The sequence below is a fragment of the Chrysoperla carnea genome, chromosome 1 (genome assembly GCF_905475395.1).
Source record: "Chrysoperla carnea chromosome 1, inChrCarn1.1, whole genome shotgun sequence".
In the NCBI taxonomy this organism is placed as follows: Eukaryota; Metazoa; Arthropoda; class Insecta; order Neuroptera; family Chrysopidae; genus Chrysoperla; species Chrysoperla carnea.
The window spans coordinates 23258641-23278260 of NC_058337.1; the positions used below are offsets into that span (position 1 = coordinate 23258641).

At 29.4% G+C, this 19620-nt stretch overlaps 2 protein-coding genes across 3 annotated transcripts; one reads left to right on the forward strand and one right to left on the reverse strand.

Moving 5' to 3' along the window:
- Positions 1-1866: 1866 nt before the first annotated feature.
- On the reverse strand, positions 1867-6515 carry LOC123305029 (xyloside xylosyltransferase 1). 2 transcript variants are annotated; one of them, XM_044886628.1, is made up of 4 exons: positions 5938-6515; positions 4384-4525; positions 2265-2827; positions 1867-2079 (listed from the first exon to the last, which is right to left on the reverse strand). In XM_044886628.1, exons 1-3 carry the CDS (start codon positions 6422-6424, stop codon positions 2308-2310), a joined length of 1149 nt encoding a protein of 382 aa, XP_044742563.1. In that variant the 5' UTR covers positions 6425-6515; the 3' UTR covers positions 1867-2079; positions 2265-2307. The 2 variants fall into 2 exon arrangements, with proteins under 2 accessions (XP_044742563.1, XP_044742562.1); XM_044886627.1 differs by having other exon boundaries at positions 1867-2827.
- Positions 6516-7565: 1050 nt separating this feature from the next.
- LOC123302526 (dolichyl-diphosphooligosaccharide--protein glycosyltransferase subunit STT3A) lies at positions 7566-18940 on the forward strand. The gene is made up of 13 exons (XM_044885500.1): positions 7566-7752; positions 7842-7954; positions 8019-8186; positions 8473-8633; positions 8698-8895; positions 10411-10602; positions 10860-11013; positions 11545-11783; positions 11964-12134; positions 13387-13575; positions 14163-14382; positions 17207-17395; positions 18461-18940. The coding sequence occupies exons 2-13, from the start codon at positions 7855-7857 to the stop codon at positions 18604-18606; spliced, it is 2127 nt and encodes a 708-aa protein (XP_044741435.1). The 5' UTR covers positions 7566-7752; positions 7842-7854; the 3' UTR covers positions 18607-18940.
- The last annotated feature ends 680 nt before the right edge of the window (positions 18941-19620 follow it).

The window sequence follows — 19620 nt, forward strand, 5'->3', positions numbered from 1 at the left end:
GGTTTATGTTTCTTTATAAATCAAGAAACTAAGCAGTATATGTTTCTTTATAAATCGTAAATCTGAAACAATAATTGTAAAGATATATTCATAAAGATCTAATCGGCAGAAAAAGTCGAGGAAAAACCAACTGTAGATTGAAACTTGGAAATTTTTTTTACAGATTTCTAAAGGAAACGCAGTATAAAAGATTTTCTTATAAAATCAAATATCATAGAATGGATATATTTGATACAGAAATACTAATTGTTACGGTTCTGTAAAATATGTAGAAAATTTTTTCTTTTCTATCATATTCACTTTGTTCCTATTCATATTTTGAGTATTTAAATTGGCATCGAATTTCTGTTCATAAAAATAAATAATAATCACGAAACTAAAATCAAATTACTTTATTTAGGTACTGCCAACGTCCTCAAAAAGTTTTAACAGTTTCGGGTATAAAGTTTTCAAAATATTGCAATTTAAATGCAAAAAATTTTTCGAAAAAAACGAAAAAATTGTCTTTATCGTTAAATATCTCGAAAAATAATAAAATTACAAAAAAAGTATAGAGAGAAAGCATATATAAAAGCATTTTTTCGAAAAATTTTTTTTGTATTTAAAACCAATATTTCTAAAAATATATATCCCAAACCCCCAGAACTTTTTGAGCATATTGTCAGTATCTATATAAAGTAAATTGAAAAGTGTCAACCATTAATTTTAGTTTCCGTGGTAAATTAATCAGTTTTTGTGCTAAATAAAACATAAAAAAAAAAGGTACCAGAAACTTACTTTTCATTATAACTCCGTTAATTTTCGTTAGAGGAGAAGCAGCCCATATGAGCTAATGTAAAATCGTAGTATACGAGTTTCAGCGCCTCTACCGAGTCAGGCTTTCAAACTTAATAGTTAATAGTCACCCCCGCAAAGTAGTCAAACTTAATAGTCATACCCGCAAAGGCCTACAAACTTAATAGTTGATCGCCTCAGACTCCAGATGTCACTTATAATTATACTTCTGCTTCTTGTCTATCCTATAGTCTTTGGTGCAAATGACTTGATACTCTTTCATTTTCAAGGTTTTTTATAGTACTATAAAAAGTTTATAATATACTTTTTCAAAAAACGTCCAGTTTTTCAGATATTAAACGTTAAATACTCCGAATTTCAATCGCCAATAACTCGGTAAGTATTGAATTTCGAAATATACTTGAATGGCACTTTTTGGTTGAATTTCATCGCTCTACCGATTCCCGTTGCCATTTTCAACATAAATTTTTCTACCCCCTAGAAGGGGTGGTTATCCCCCCTGGGAAAAAGCGCCACAAGGCACCATATAACTCTTAATCTAGAGGGTAAACAAAGCTTAATCCCAAATTTTTATCAAAATCGGTGCTATGCTCAAAATTTACAGATTTCTAATTTTTTTCTCCTCGTTTATTGGAGTAATAACAGATTAATGCATTATCAGCGAGATTATACCATGTGCTGTTTTCAAAAAATTATGGTTCCATACTAAAAAATTAAAACCAACGACATTGTGAACAAAGGGGGGATAGTGCCGCCAAATGAAGTGAATATTACAACACAATAATTTTCGTCCTTAAAATTGAAAGTTGCCCAAAAAGCGAGTCGTTAACAGCTAGTCTATGATATTCAATCGTATATTCCAAAAGCCACATAAACCCTACTTTCACGCTTTAATACCCAGGAATATTTTGAATTCGGCATGTCCGTCACCTTGTTTTCAAATTTACTTGTTGCAAGAGGATTGCAAATCGAATCTTAGAAATAAAATTAATATAAAATATTTTATTTAATAAATTTCTTTGAAAATATACAAAATATAATTAATTTATAAAAAAACATGATTAATTACACTGTGTGATAATGCAAATTTTTAACAATAAATATAACTATTTTCTGCTGATTTGAGAACCCTCTGAATACGAATACTCTGAATACAGTCAAATATTTTATGAGTTAGCAACCAAATTATGATGTGAAAACTATTTTCAAGTACCCTCACTTATGCAGATTTTTCGCCTCTTTCTGCCCATAAGAACGAGTAATTTTAGGAAGAGCTCATAAAAGCAAAATGGAACGACAAGTGAAGCAAAGGATTTATACATGAGAATGATTTTGCAAACGTTTTTCGAAATTCCATCGGAAAAAATATGGAACGTGCGGGGTACTTTATTTATTTAACACGATTATATCGCATTTATGTCGCGTACAGGTGTTTATTCGTAGTTACAAGGTGTTTATTCAGGTTTAAGTGATTTCATTAGATCGGTTTATTCGTGTTTAAAAAAAATCTTGTCACACATTATCATCAATCGTATAATAGTAAAATGTTTTTGGTATCGGTGTATTGCAATTCCCATGATAGATTTTTACATCTCCATTACATTTAAAATATAAATCAAATACATCAGAATAGCCATGATCACGCCACCATGTGCACAATTGTCTATTAAACACACACGGTAAACGATGTATCAAATCAGGATATTCAAATCCTAATAATGTATAAAAATCTTGATCTCCTAAATGACCCTTAAAATAATATTTAGTAGTTAAATAATTTACATTGTCTGATGATATTAATTTTGTATAATCTTTATTCATTTCACGTATTCGATCTAAGTGAAATAATACAACGCCTGAATTGTATCCAGGAAATCCTTTGGTAACTGTTTCATTACCCCCAGCAAGTGGTAATGTTAATAAATAATCACCGAATGTTGAATTTTTATTATGTAAACGATAGTTATATAATACGTGACGATATACGGGCGTCAATTCAGGTGCAAGTCCAAACAAAGCTTTTGGAGGAAAACTGAAAATAAGAAAAATATTTATTAAAATAAATATTGTGAAAATATTTATATTATTAAAGGTTATTCAATAATAAATCAAAAGACATGCATTAAGGATTATTCCCACGATAGACAATAAAGTTAGTAGAATAGACATTGAGATAGATTCGATTTTTTTTTAGTGCTCGGGTAAATTCTAGCATGAGGGGAGTTTCAGCTTTTTCATGCAACGAGACTGAGAATTTCTCAATTCTAATAAAATCAATGTAGAAATGGAGATAGTTATAAATTTTTAGATTTATTAACGTCATATTAATGACGGTTTAAAATTTGTAGATCGAAATAACACGAAAAGGTAGATCTCTTCATTACATTCTTTTCTAGTACGAATGCCTATTGAGTGCGAATTTGTCGTACAGAAAACCTTGCAGTAACAGAGTACTTACTCTAAATAGGTAACAGAAAAATATACTAGGAAAATACTGTCCCAAATTGAGAGTTTTTTAAATCATACTTAATAATTTGTTTTTACTTAGTTTATTTTAAAATAGATGACCCAGTGAACTTAGTTTCACCCGCTAAGAACGGTTATCCCACCCGCCAACTCGCCCCCTCGCTTAGATCGCCCACTTAACACGCATAATGTCTAATAACTATTACTCTTATCTCTTGAATCATTAGATCTATCTCTTGAAACTCGCTGCGATCGCTATCAGCTTCAAGTCATTAACGGCTATATTATGCTTTAGATGTCGATTAGATGTCCATTTTTAGATATCCATCCTAGACGATTAAATATTCATCTGGACGATTAGATGTCCATTTTTAGATATCCATCCTAGACGATTAAATATTCATCTGGACGATTAGATATCCATCTGTTGGACAATTAGATGGCCTTCGGCCTGGCTTGAGCCTTCGGATTCCAATTCATAAAAACCTATGACAAAATTTATCTATTTATTTGTCAATTAGCTGGTCTCCCAATTAAGTTTTTCAGTCACTCATACCTAAACAACGTAAGCAAATTATCAATCTAACTAAGAATATAAATTTAATTCAAATATTAAAATATCTTGGGAATGGGAATTTTATCAAATAAACAAATAAAAATCTACCCCTACCTTCCCTATTCATTTTATTTAAGAAAAAACATTCGTTTAGTTTGGAACTGGTTCTCGAGGATCGATATCACCTATGGGTATCCCGTTATAATTTCAACTAATTGGAATAATTTAAATTTAATTAATATTTAAAGCATAAACCTCGACAAATCACTAATAGGAGAATTTTATTTATTTTCGGGCTGTTCTTTTGAGTTTTCGCTAATATTATGGTCTCTAAATCTTCGTGCTATTATTACGAAAATATCTTTTTTGAGCCTTAGCCAGAAAACGAACAACTGTATATTTTTATATACATAGATAGATTATTTATTAGTAATGTCGAAATCTACAATTATCGTCTTCAGTACTACGTTAATATGAAACTTGTTGAAATACGAGAAGGCAGCTATTAAATTATCTAATATACATTTAATTGATCGAATAATCTTAAGAAAAAAATATATACTTACGTTAAAAACTGATCGTATAATTCTTGTACATCAGACACAAATTTAATATCACAGTCGACCATAATTGCCTTACGTTGATATAAAGGTGCGATTCGATGCAACCCTAATGATATATAAAACAATGCATCACTATAATAAGTTCCTGAAACAAACAAAATAAAGCTTAATACTCGACAAATTATCAATGAAAACTTTTTTCAGAGTTCATTTAAAATGCTAGTAGTTCGCAAATAATATACCATGCTGCATTAGTTTTCATATTGAGCGTAAATGGGCATACTCCATTATTTAAGACTAGAGTCATACATAAGTATGTCAAAAGTTTCTTCAATTCCTTACGTTAATTCGATATTTACGTCCGTATATCCCAATCTTATGAATTTTAATGCCATAAAACACGTGAGATTACGATTTTCTTCGAGATAACGGCGATTTTACGAGAAATTTTATATACATTATAATTATTGCATATTTTGTCAAATACATTGAAATAAAACGGAAATGGAAAAAAAAATTATTCGATATCTCCTCGCTTGATTTTCAAAATATTGAATTTTTGGCTGGAAAATTCTGAACACATTTACTTGATACAATTAACTTTCACGATGATATTTTGGATGGAGCTTATTTGGGTCTAATGATTCTCATTTATGTTTAATTGATACTTTTTTCTTTGCATTGTAGGTTTGCCTTTTGATTTTTCGCTCAATAATGTTTCTATTAATAAATTGCTCAATAATTGTAAACTGGCTGTAGTGAAAGCCAGAGGAATTGTCAGACTGTTCGAGTCCAATGTGAAAAGGAAACTTTCGGCAGATGAACAGTTCCTACTTGGATTCAGTGAAGTGAGAGTGTAGCGTGCTTGCCAAACAAGATACAACAAAGAGAAATTGATTGCGATAATATGGGTATAAAAGAAGAAATAATGTGGAATACAGCATTTTTTGGCATTTTTTAGAAAATTTTGAAAAATGATATTTTTTTGAAGCGTCAAATCTCCGTAACGATTTGATATACAAACATGTTTGATGAGTCAAAAATGAAGAAAATTTAACGCTTTTGCCGTAGAACATAAGAGAAGGAAATTTTCGCCCCAACTATTTTCTCACAGGGTCCTCGAGGTCCAAAACATGAGAAAATGTTATTAACCATCCTTGAATAACATCCCAAAGTTTCATTAACCTTCTCTCCCACCTAGTCTCCGTTTCTCCAACTTGTCGTCTGGATTAACGGTAATAAGACTATATTTGGGATGGTGTCAAACAAGAAAAGTGATACAGTTTAGACTCTTGTGTATCTTGAAAACCGACAAAATTTCGAAAAATTTTGTTTATCATTTTCACCTTATTTTGATTTTCAAAATATTATATTGCTAAATTGAATTAACTTTTACAATATTATATTGTCAAATTGCGACTTTATAAACGATAGAAAAAAACTTAGCGAAAAAGATATATTATAGTTTTTTTTATTTTTATTCATCATGTATAAATATCGCAACTAAGGTTCTAAAATCTAAAATAATTACTTATGATATTATTTGAAAATATTTACCAGGTTGTGAACTGAAGTGTGGCATCATTGCTTTAACTATGTCTCGAATTTGTGATGCAGCCTTATTTATATCATAAAACTTATATTTAAAATGTATAACTCCTAGTTCAATAACAATATTTTTAATTATACTTTGTGCAATTAATTTACTTTTACTATCACTTAAAACATTTAAATATACAGGTGTTGTACTATGAGATAATAAACTTTGTAAAAATACATGAAATTTTCCTTTAAGCGGTGCATTTTTATAAACTTTTGAAAAAATACACCATACATATATATAATCTTCAGTATATTTCGTTGATATTGTTGCTGTTGTTGTGGTTGTTACGTTGGAAAATAATTTGTATTTCGAAGGATTAATATTCTGTGTGGGTGATAGTAGTAATTGGTTGGATACATAGCTTTCAGTAAATAATGTATAATATATTAAAAATAGTACAGCTACACAAACTAATGTTAACAACACTCTTTTTAAATACATTTATTATACAAAAACATATTAAATTTAAAATATTTATAAATACTGTTGTGTTTTTAATGAATTTTTCAAACACTTGTCATGTCGTAGTACATTTATGTTTTGTGTTTACGTTTCTGACATTACAAAATACACTAGCGACATCACTCTATTCATAAATACAGAGTGGTCCCTAAATATGTAAACCGTTGTACGACGTCCTAGGATGAGAAAACATTCGCTCGTGAGAAATTACGTTGGTGGCTGTGCATAATAGAGATCGTTTTGAATGAATAGCAGGTTGTACCATTTCTTGCTATTGTTTAATTTTCATATTATTAGATCTCAAAGCGAGTTGTATAGTCTTCCAAATTATCCCGTTATAACGTTCTACTTGACCGTTTCCTGCGGCATTATATGGATCAAAAATAATGGTGGGAGGGTTGTAAAATGCATAAACATGTACTATATTTGTGGCTAATGATCTTTTCAATACACTTGTTTATCTTTATCTCTACTTGTAATCAATCGTAATTATTTGGCTTTTTTGTGTGCCGCCCCATTAGATGTCGGAGCCAGACAAATCCCCGCGTAGTTCTAGTTTTTCTTTTTTAAGGTCCGTTTTTAAAAACACTTCAAATCTTAATAAAATTTTAATTTTGATTAATTTTTCCTTTGGTTTTTTTTTTTTTTTAAATTCCCTTTTCTTTCGGGGCGATCTAGAAGAACATCTCTACATTAAGAAACCGCTTCCACATTTAATAAAAAAAAAGGGGTTTTTTTCTCAATTTCGGAAGACACTTTTTCACTGTTAAGTGATAGACTTCGACTTTGCACTACTCGACTGCATTGAGATATCTATTATTGGTTAAATATGGGAATTGAAATAGGAGGTGCCAAGTAACAAAGTAATAATTATTTAAAAATGATATTAGCTTAGGTCAAATAATTACAGTTGTTGTTGTTGTTTTTTTTTTTTTTTTAATTATTTAAATGTTATTTTTTAAATCTTGCGTAGGGGTCCACAGTTAGAAGTTTAATAAACCACTTTGTACGTATATAATCGTTTTTATAATGGATTTATAAAGAAGTTTAATAAATTATAATAATAATTAGCAATATGACTATATTTTAAAAATTTGGCACATTTTTGTTTATCTTTATGTTAAATAAAAATAATACTTTTAGAATTATTTTTTTTTAAATTTTCATAAAATTATTTGCATTTACATTGTACATCCCTGACACATTGCCACGCCGCGTATAATTTCAGTTGTGTTGGCGAAAACATAAAAATATTATGCCGGCCGGGTTTAGATTTATTTGAATGATTCCTTAAACTAAATACAAAGGTATTTAAAATGAAAACAATCATATATATAAATATTTATTTTCGTTAATTAAGTAAATTATGCTGTAATAATCTTTTTTTCATTTCCAGAATAATTCCCAAAATGTTAGGTTTATTTTCAAAAGGGCCAGGACTTCGTATGTCCACCGAAAAACAAGAGAGTTTATTAACATTATCAATTCTTTCAATTGCTGCTGTATTATGTAAATATTATATAAACACATTTTTCATTGAAAATTTTAATAAAAAATGTCTCTTAACTTTTAGCATTTGCAACGAGGTTATTTTCAGTTTTAAGATTTGAGAGTGTTATTCATGAGTTTGATCCATATTTTAATTATCGAACCACAAAATTTTTAACAGAAAATGGATTTTATGCATTTCATAATTGGTTTGATGATAGAGCATGGTATCCTTTAGGGCGTATTATTGGAGGTACAAAGTTGGAGTTAGACCTCTTAAAGCACATCGAAGAGTTTTTAGTCAAATTGTTTGAATATTTAAAATGTTTTGATTATTCTGAACAATTTTCTCATTTCACAAAGAATTCAAAAATTAAAAATTTACGTTTACGGCTATTTGACTAATGAAATTATTTTCAAAAGTTTTGGAAATATTCGTTCGAATAATCGAAACTGCTACAATTTAACTAATACTTGTCAATTTTTTTTAAAGGTATCCTTTTAAAAATTAATTTTTCTAAAATTAATCACTGTTTTAGGTACCATTTATCCTGGATTAATGGTCACTTCAGCCGTTATATATAATTTATTATGGCTTATAAACATTACTGTAGATATACGAAATGTTTGTGTATTTTTAGCCCCATTATTCTCATCGCTTACTACTATTGTTACTTATTTGCTTACAAAAGAAATCAAGGTACAAATTAGCATTAATTTAATAAAAATAATATTTTACAAGGTTTTTTTTTTAATAAATGTAGGATTCTGGTGCAGGATTAGTTGCTGCAGCCATGATTTCAATTGTTCCTGGATATATATCAAGATCGGTAGCTGGAAGTTATGATAATGAAGGAATTGCTATTTTTTGCATGTTGTTGACATATTATATGTGGATTAAAGCTATTAAAACTGGCACAATTTTATGGTCAACATTTGCAGCTTTGGCTTACTTTTATATGGTAAATTGGTTTATTATTTATTGTGTTGTTTACTTTTAATCATGTATACGATATTTATTTACATCAAAGTCTCTCGATTATAATTGAAGATTTTAATATGATACATATAGATTACTTGTCTAGTGATCTTAATTAAAGAGAATTTAAAAAAATACACTCGAAACTGGACTTATTGGATTCATGCCAAGCGCCCTACCAATTGGGCCATTCGTGCTCTAGACACAGAGTGCAATTTTTTCAACTCATCGAATTTTTATTTTTACTTTGTTTATTTACTTATTTTTTAATTATTATTTTTTGTGTTGTTTACTCTTAATCATGAATACGATATTTATTTATATCAAAGTCTCTCGATTATAATTGACGATTTTAAACAATAAAAAATACACATGATTAAAAGTAAACAACACAAAAAAATTATAATAAATAAGTAAATAAGCAAAGTAAAAATAAAAATTCGATGAGTTGAAAAGATTGTACTCTGTGTCTAGAGCTCGAATGGCCCAATTGGTAAGGTGCTTGGCATGAATCCAAGAAGTCCGGGTTCGAGTGTATCTCGGTGGCATAAAAAAGAAGAAATTTTTTGAAATAGCCAAAGTTTAATGATTAGATTGATAAGAGCTCAAATCAACCAGACCCACGTAAACTTCCCTTGATTCAATTAAGCAAAGCAACCCTGGGGTGGGACACACCTAGACCAAAGGGGCCGTTGTGATATTGAGAAAGGGTTAGCCCATTCTCGGCCTCTTCTTCATGAACCATTTGGAGCTGATTAAGAACAACAGAAGTGCTTTGGTGTTAACGGACTTAAGGTCGGAGAGGTCGTCAAGGAAAGGTTGGCTCAAGTGCGTCCACCTCCTCATGGCAAGAGCTGGACTGTGACACAGAAGATGGGACATCATTTCTTCTTCCTCCCCACTATGACAGCTCCTGCAATAATCGTGATACACTGTGATAGTCACAACAATTTTGCTTATAGAGGTCCTTTGAAGAGATGTAAGATCTTCGGAACGCCTAAGATTGTATTCAAACCATATCTGTCTTGTAGTACTACAAGTTCGTTCCTCCTTCCATCTAAGATTGGCCTTTTTTAAGATATTCTCATTCAAGAGCATCTTTATGCCATGTGCTTTAAGCCATTTCTTGCAAACTCCAAGACTTCACATTTCCCTTTAATGTCCCTGTGTTCCGATATCCATATTAGGTTTACAATCATTTGTTCTGCCCGCTTATTTAAAGAAGTTCGGCAGTCCTGTACTACCTTTTATTATTCTTGGACAGTATTTTAGCTCATTATTTTTACCATATATTTTTATTGATTTTTAAAATACCAATCTTCAATATCTCAAACAAACATTATATCAAAATTTTTTATATCTCACCGGAGGCAACAAAATCTGTCATGAAGTCAAATCTGAATGTATATTTTTTTAAATAAATGTGCTAAAAAATTTCATGGAATAATCCAAAATTTGTAATGATTATGATTTTAATGATAAAATTACGCTTTTTTAGGTTTCGTCTTGGGGTGGTTATGTATTTTTAATTAATTTAATTCCATTACATGTTTTAACTTTAATGTTTACGGGACGATTTTCACATCGTATTTATGTTGCGTACAGTACACTCTATTGCGTGGGAACAATTCTTTCTATGCAAATACCATTTGTCGGTTTTCAACCGGTTCAAAGCTCAGAACATATGCTGGTAATTATAATATAAAAAAATGTTCATAACTAAATTTGATGGATTAAGTTTTTTTTTTGTATTATCACAGATATTAAATTATCAAAGATAAATTAAAATTTGATGGTGGTATGCTATAGTTCTAATTTTTTGTGTTATTTTAAAATGAGCCGCATTTTAATAGACATGAATCCATCAAATTTAATGTGTAATAAATCTCGAATTAGTAAAAAAAGTAGTCTTATTATTTTTTATTCATCTAAATTGAAATTTTTTAGGCTTTTGGCGTATTTGGTTTATGTCAAATTCATGCTTTTGTTGATTATTTACGAGTTAAACTATCACCAACTGATTTTCAATTATTATTTAAAACTTTAGTGTATGGAGTTATCGGCATTGTTGGTGTTTTTGGAGGAATTTTAACCCTTTCAGGTAACTACCCTATTATTTTTAGAACTTCATATCCAAGTGGCAAGAAATTAATTCCTTGTAGGTTCAGTATGTCCGTACCATCTTTAATTTCACAAAATAGCTATCACAGGTGCACAGTCACTTTTCACTGATGATGGAAGGGGGGGGGGGTTCAGATTTTCGGGCAATCCAGTACCTTTGTGCTTGATCACGATGGCTGATCATGGTACTGCTTCTGTCCGGTTAGATGTTCGATGTAGATGTCGCGCGATTAGAGGATTGTGTCCGACACCATCAATCGAGCCTTGATCTGCGTATACTAAAGTGCTATTCCAATGACTTCGTGACTTATTATATTCTGTTAAACCGTTGCAGAGTTTACTTTGCTTATAATTAATTTTAATTTTGTTTTCTATTCTCAAGCTTACTTCGGACTTTTTAGTGCATTACTTTTAAATTATCTTTTCTTACTTTTTTCTGCTGGGTTTTTGATTTTTTCAATTATTATTTTGTTTTTATATAAGGAATTATTTCAATTGTAATATTTTTCAGGAAAAATTTCTCCATGGACGGGTCGTTTCTATTCATTATTGGATCCATCATACGCAAAGAATCATATTCCAATTATTGCATCAGTCTCTGAACATCAGCCGACATCATGGAGTAGTTTTTATTTTGATTTACAAATTTTAGTATTCTTGTTTCCAGCTGGATTATATTTTTGTTTTTCGAAATTAACTGATGCTAATATTTTCTTGGTATTGTACGGTGTAACAAGCATATATTTCGCGGTAAATAAAATTTGTAATTAAATCATTCACAAGAAAAATCAATCCTTTAAACAAAAAACGAAGAAATATGACAAAATATTATACATAATCTTGGAGGCATAATCGATTTGGCTTGTGAATGATTAAATTTATTAATTTGATTATAATAGTTAATAAATTCATAATTTTTTATTGATTTAGGGAGTAATGGTACGTTTAATGTTAGTATTGGCACCTGTCATGTGTATTTTGTCAGGTATTGCAGTTTCTTCATTATTACAAACCTATATGCGAGAAGTTCGTGAGGTACAGCATAAACCAACTGAAAAACGTAATAAACGTGTTGAAAATAATTATGTTATGAAAAATGAGGTAAGAATAATAATTGTTTATATAAACTATTCTAAACTATTATTTATTTTTATATAAAAGAGATGTAAATAATTTTTTGAGGTAGCGAAAAAAATCTTCCAAGTTTTTATATTGTTGATTTTATTAGGCCGCGAAATAATTTCATTCATATTTATTCCATGCACTATTGAATTCACATAGGTATAGTTAAGTTCGTTTATTTTGTATATGCGGTCACTGATCTACTTGCTTAACTTCCCGGGGTGTTTTACGCTTCTAAGTTACATTGCCGGATCACGGAATATATATTTATTTATACGATTTTCTTTGTTAATTTAACCAGATAACTCAAAGCAGATGTTTCACATAAGAAACTAGTTTACTATTGATAACAGAGAGTTATAACCCACCAACTGGCGATAATAATTCGTATTAATTAAAACAAGGAAGTGGGCTCAATTTCAGTAGTTCCAATTGAGATTACCAGAAGGCAATGCTTATACTTACCATTTTTAATGTACAATAAAATATTAAAATATAAATCAGATAAATCTCGCCAACTGGCGATAAAAATTCGTACTAACTAAACAGGATGTGGACCGCTTTTTCAGTAGTTCTAATTTAGACCACCAGGTTACTTACCAGTTATCAATACCTACCTTTCGAATTTCAAAAAGATTGGTCCAATACGTTTCGCTCAGATCATTACTCTTTCTCTAGTAAAATCACCGGGTTTATATACCCTACCCTGTACAAAGATTTATGTCAAATAAACCTTGTCACTAGGCAGGTTTTTTCCAAATCTCCCCTTGTAGGCTCCATGAAATGTAAATTTTTATATTAATCGATGCATTAAAATTACCCCATTCATAACATGGAGTACTCTAATGATCTCACTTGCAGGGCATGTATGGAGGACGGTGAAACTTCTATATATGATATTTGCACCTGCAGGGCGTCAGGTATTAAATTTTGAAATCTGAGAAGTTATGGACTTTCTGCGTGGCACCTGGCCTCGACAAAATCCTACAGCTTCATGTGCTTAAAATATCATCTCTTACCCGGAGAAGTCTCGCCTTCGGGTGACATGTTGTTCTCAAGGAGGGTACAGGAGACTCCTTGGTCTAGGTGCTAGGGACCCATTTGCGGTACCCCTGTTATGTTTTATTATTATTAGAAAATTAAACTTATCATAACGATTTGGACTGGATAATCCTTGATTTAGTAAGAATTCAAATAATATTAATAATATTGATTTTTATTTTACTTTGAGGTTGCAACAGTGTTCGTTGGATTGATGTGCTTTTTGTTAGTAACATATACGTTCCATTGTACATGGGTAACATCTGAGGCGTACAGTTCACCAAGTATTGTATTATCAGCTCGATCACACGATGGGGGTCGTATAATTTTTGATGATTTTCGTGAAGCATACTGGTGGCTACGAATGAATACACCTGACGTAAGTATTAAATTCTGTTCATTAATAGGTTAGAGGTGAAGTGAAGGCACAAAATATTCTAAATCGATTCTTCAAAATATTGTAAATCGATTGACGGGGACAAAACATAAAAAAAAGATGGATTACAAAAAGTTAAAAGCTTTTAACAAATCACAGCTATTTAAAATGCCTAAAATATACATTTTCTTTTAATTGTAAATTCAAAAGGTACCCAGGCACCTTGCCTCTATTATTGGAATAAAAAATGTTGTAGCTTCTTCAAAATATTGTAAATAGGTTGGCGGGTTCAAACTATTAAAAAAAAATGTTTTATAAATACGTAAGGTCTCTCAGGAAAATATACTTTTTATTTTAATTGAAAATGCAAAAGGTATCCGGGTATCTTGCCACTCTATTATGAAGATAAAAATATTATAAACTTCTTCAAATCATTGTGAATGGGTTGACGGGTTCAAGACACACAAAAAATATGATTTGCAAATAGTTAACATGTCTCAGGATACCACAGCTGTTTAAAATCCGTAAAATATACTTTTTCTTTTAATTGAAAATGAAAAAGGATTAAATAATATGTTTTATTTAAATAGGATGCTCGTGTCATGTCATGGTGGGATTATGGTTATCAAATAACAGCAATGGCGAATCGAACAATTTTAGTAGACAATAATACATGGAATAATACTCACATATCACGTGTAGGTCAAGCGATGGCCAGTTCTGAAGAGAAAGCGTATGAAATTATGCGAGAGCTGGATGTTGATTATGTTTTAGTCATATTTGGTGGTCTTACAGGATACTCATCTGATGGTTTGTAATTTAAAATATCTCCGTAAATAATCCAGGAAATAAAACATTAATTTGGAAATGTAAAAGTTTATCAAAGGGCCCCCATTTTATTTATTGCATTTTATTCATTAAAGTTGATATTTAAAAAAACCTAAAATGTTTTAGAGGTTTTATTTACTAAGGCACTTCAAATCAGACAAATGAAATCAAAACATAAAATATTCTTCTAGATCAGGCAAAATCAACTAAAAATAATAAAATTTTTATAAATAAAAATCAATTAAAAAAAAAAAAAAAAATAACCATTTTATAAATTGTTATCAGTCAATGGTCATACCTACACTTAGGCAACAAAACAATAAACATTACAAATAATAACTCTACAGTATAATCAGTATTTTAATTATCAAATCAGTCATCAGTCATTCGTAATAAACTGTTAATTATCAAATAAAAAAACGTCGTTTCATAATTGTGCTTGGTTTGACTGCAAGGAAGATAAAGCTAGATCATCTTCCGATTCTGAATCTTACTTAAACTTACTCTTTAGTAAATAGTAACGAACTTTTTCTGACACGACACGATTTGAGCTTAGTATTAGTAGGTTTTAACTCTACTCCAATGCCATCAAAATTTGGGAAGTAGAAATACGGTAACAAACGCCAAAAATTACTAAATAATATTAAATTTTTTAAAATCATTTTTGTATTGATATATATCATAAAAATTCACGTGATATATATCGGATATATATCATGAAATATATCCTCGAACCCTGATTTAAACTAGTTAATAATTGAAAAAAAGCTAAAATTTAAATGAATAGGTAGCTCCACCTTGCATAAGTGACATGTGTGTGCATTTTCCACTCAAAATGATTATTAATAATAACCATGGGTTATATCTTATATATTTAAACGAGCAATTCTTGTATATATATATATATATATATATATCAACGATCTTGGAAATGGCTCCAACGATTTTCATGAAAATGAGTATGTAGGGGTTTTTTGGGGCGATAAGTCGATCTAGCTAGGTTTCATTTATCAGAAATGTCGTTTTATACGTCTTTTCATGAAAAATTCATCAGACATCTATTGGTGTATAACGTAGTTAATGAAATACAATGCAAATTATAACATAACAAAAAGGAGGCGTTTGAGTAGACTAAAGTGAAAAATATGACTCTTGCTGACATCTATTGGCGAATAACCGAGCGAAGCTCGTTCATCCAGATATTATTGAATTAAAATCAGAAGAAGCCCCAAATTCAGTAGTTACAATTTCGACTACCAGATGGCAATACTTGTACTTACCATTTTTGAAGGCCAATAAAAATATTCAAATTTAAATCAAATAAATCCCGCAAACTGGCGATAAAAATTTGTACTATCACGCAAAAAGTGGACAGACCAGGCACATCATGATTCGTGTATTTATATTATATTTATTGGAGTGCCAATAGTGACGGAATTTATAGTAAAAAAATTAATATTTGCGCATATAATTCTATTTTAAATATGTAGTATTTATACCTTGTGTATATGAAATATATATAAAGATAAGAAAAGAGACATAAACCTGAAAGTTTTATAGCGTGTTCAGGACATACAAAGTGAGTTTGAGTTCGTAAATGAGCAGCATAAGTCAATTGGGTATCTTTAAACTGTTAGAGACAGAACAAAAGTTTAAATGGAAGAAATTTTTCTTTAAAAAAATAAGCAACTTTTGTTTGAATATTTTGTCGTAAACACCCGTGTGGATGCAAATTAGTACAAAACTTTGATGTCCATTCTCTCCAAAACTATAAAAGATGCGGTTTAATTTTTAAAAGTATTTTCTAGACGCCTTCACGGGTGATGGCGTGATGTAAACAGTGATGTTTATGAACAAAATTATTTAAAAAGTTGTTAGTTTTTTTATAAAAAATAACTTTTACATTAAAACTTTTGTTCTATCTCTAACGGATTACAAGATAGGTCCTATTTTATTTAGTTGAATGAGCAAAAAATCCACCATTTGTATATCTCGGTCAATTTTTTATCATAATTGTGTTAGTTTTATAAACTCCTAATTTTTACCCGACTGTCAAGGAGTGGAGTTTTATAAACTCTCCTATGTTTTTCACGCGTATCTTGGGTGTATTTTTGTATGTATGTATGTATATATGCATGTATGTATATTTGTTTGTAAGTTAATGTATATTATGATATATTCGTCTTCCAAATGTCCTTAGAGAGGTGTTTGAAAAAAACAATCAAAATGTCGGATTTTTGACGAGAAATAGTATTACGTTAATAAATAACCAAAACTGTCGAGTACTTAGATTATCAAAATAAAGGAAATTAAGAGGGGGTTACATAAACATATATAAAATATATGTTTAAACTTAATTCACTTTTATTTATTTTAAAATCATATGTTAAAATTAAATTTTTATCTTATTTAGGTATTTTATGTATATCAAAGCATTTATTAAATTAATTTTAAATGCAAAATCAGTTTCATTGGTATGATTCTTAGCCTATAAACAAAAATTAAAATAAATCTATATCAAAAAATTATTTCAGTAATTACCGTAAGCGCATGAATACAGCAATAAATCTTTGAATAATAATTTTAGCACCGTTTTTATATCTATTTTTCCTGGATTAAAATTTTTCTTGTATAATGATGAAAAAATGATTCAAGAAATTGAATTGTAAGTTGAGTTCTTCGAGAATTCCTTACATTTAATTCAATTAAAGATTGTTTTAACACTTTGATCGCTGATACAATAAAATTAATAAGTGAACATTTGAATATTTGTACATATTTCTACAGTGAAAATTTAATGTTACAGATATTAACAAATTCTTATGGATGGTAAGAATCGGTGGCAGTACTGATAGAGGTGCTCACATAAAAGAATGGGATTATTATTCACCAACTGGCGAATTCCGTGTAGATAAAGAAGGTTCACCAACTTTATTGAATTGTTTAATGTATAAAATGTGCTATTATCGATTTGGACAAGTTTATACTGAAGGTGGTAAGTAAAATATAATTTTAAATTGGACGTTGTTACGATTCCATGATTTTGTATAATTTATAAAATTGACATAAAAAAACATGAATTATTAGGGAAACATGGATCATTTTTTTCTATTTCCATGCAGCGAACAAACAAACTTCTTATGGCATTTTAGAATTTACCGATATCTATTTTTTTTTTATTTTATCATTGTTAAATTCTTTGAAAATGTCAAAGAATAGTAGGATCATAAAGTAATTTTGACCCTAATAACACAAAAATCGGGTTCATTTGATAATTAGATACATAGGTTCTGAGATATCGCCAAAAATTGCTCACAAAAAGCGATTTCAGAAATTTTCTTTTTAATTTGTATGATTGTCTAATGAGCTGAATTTTTAGAACTTTTTTTAAGTTTAGCGATAAAATCACAAAAACCTAGTGCAAGTCAATTCTTAAAAATCATAATAATTTTTGTATTCGATTTAGAAAAAAATCGTAGGGGTTTTAAATTTAAATGTAGGAATTTTAAACGTTCATATTTTCCGTGCTTCTAAAGATTTTCAAAAACCAACTTAATTTTTCTGCCCGTGCAATGAGAATTCTTCACCTGAAGTGATAAACAAATTTCAACATGCCTATAAGATTTATATTGTTTATTTACTTATATTTAGATAAAAAAAGGATTATGTAACAGCCTAAATTAGAAATAATTATCTTTTGTTCTTGTTAGTCTAATTCAGTGTTTCTCAAAGTGGGCGATAACTCCTCCTTATAGGCTCTAGAGGGCCACAGAGGAAAGAAAAAATTACATATATGGAGCGCTGAAAAATAATTGATTCTCGAAGTGGGCGGTAGTCTTTTATTGAAATATTAACAATATCACAAATTCAATTGCATGCATTAAGTTCATAAAAAAGAAATTTTGTGAGCGCTTCATTTCAAAATTAAAAATTGCGTTAACGAATTTACAAAATAAAACATTCGTTCCATCACTGGTCTGTACATAATTCAAATGATGTACAATGCTTATATGAAATTATATTCTGGAAATTAAAATTTGAATAATTTTTTTTCTAACAGGAAAGCCACCTGGATATGATCGTGTTAGAAATGCAGAAATTGGTAACAAAGATTTCGAGTTAGATGTATTAGAAGAAGCGTATACGACTGAACATTGGCTAGTACGCATATATAAAGTAAAAGATTTGCGTAATCGAGGAGCATAAACAAATAAAATGAAATTACCAAGTGCTAAACCAATGAAAAACATTTTACAATTCTTACATCACGTTTTTTTGAACAAAACCAATATTCAATTTATAATTTTTATTTTAAATGTTCCATGTATATTTACTATATCTCGTTATTTGAGATAAATTGTTAATATTTTTTGCTCTATTCCTCTCTATCCCATTTTTATTTTGCATCATACAAGATATGATCTTTCAATTTGTGTATATTTTATTTCTATATCATTATGTGTACGTAATTTCATTACTGATTTAGACTGTTTTTATACACGTTCAAGTAAATTTTCTGAATGACTATCTCTCTTTATAATTCTCTAATTAAAAATAAAAATTTTTTCTTTTAATTTTTTTAAAGTATAAAAAAATATTACGTCTGATATGAAAATACCTACTTTTTTATTGAGGCGAGTGTATGTTGATAATTAAGTGAGCAATTGAATTAATAAGTAAATAAAAAATTTTGTTAAAAAAATTGTTTTATTTAACATATTTTACATCCTTTGTGTATTTTATTTAGGTAATTTCATCTGTACGCTTATTAAGCAGTTTTTACGGTACACTCTTAGCGATTATGAAAATTTTGTTCTTAATGAAGTAAAGAAATAAGGTATGTAAAAGTTAAAAATAATTGTCGTTGTAATATTGATTTTTGAGTTAAGTAAAATAAAGTATTGATCGTAAGAGTTAAAATCAAATGGGAAAGACAAATACATATAATTATTAGAAAACGCAGTTTTAAAGATTTTTGTTTACTTGAAAAGAGGGAAGGGGTTAAAACATACAAACAGTACCAAATAGTAGTAGGTACTTTTGGTATATTATTTTTATACTATGTATATATGAAATATACATAGTATATTAAGTTTAGTCCCAAGTTTGTAACGCTTTGTAAAATTTTGATATAGGTGTTCATAGAATTACCCAATTAGTCCATTTCCGGTTGTCTGTCCGCCTGTCGTTTGTCCGTCTGTCTTCACGATTACTCAAAAA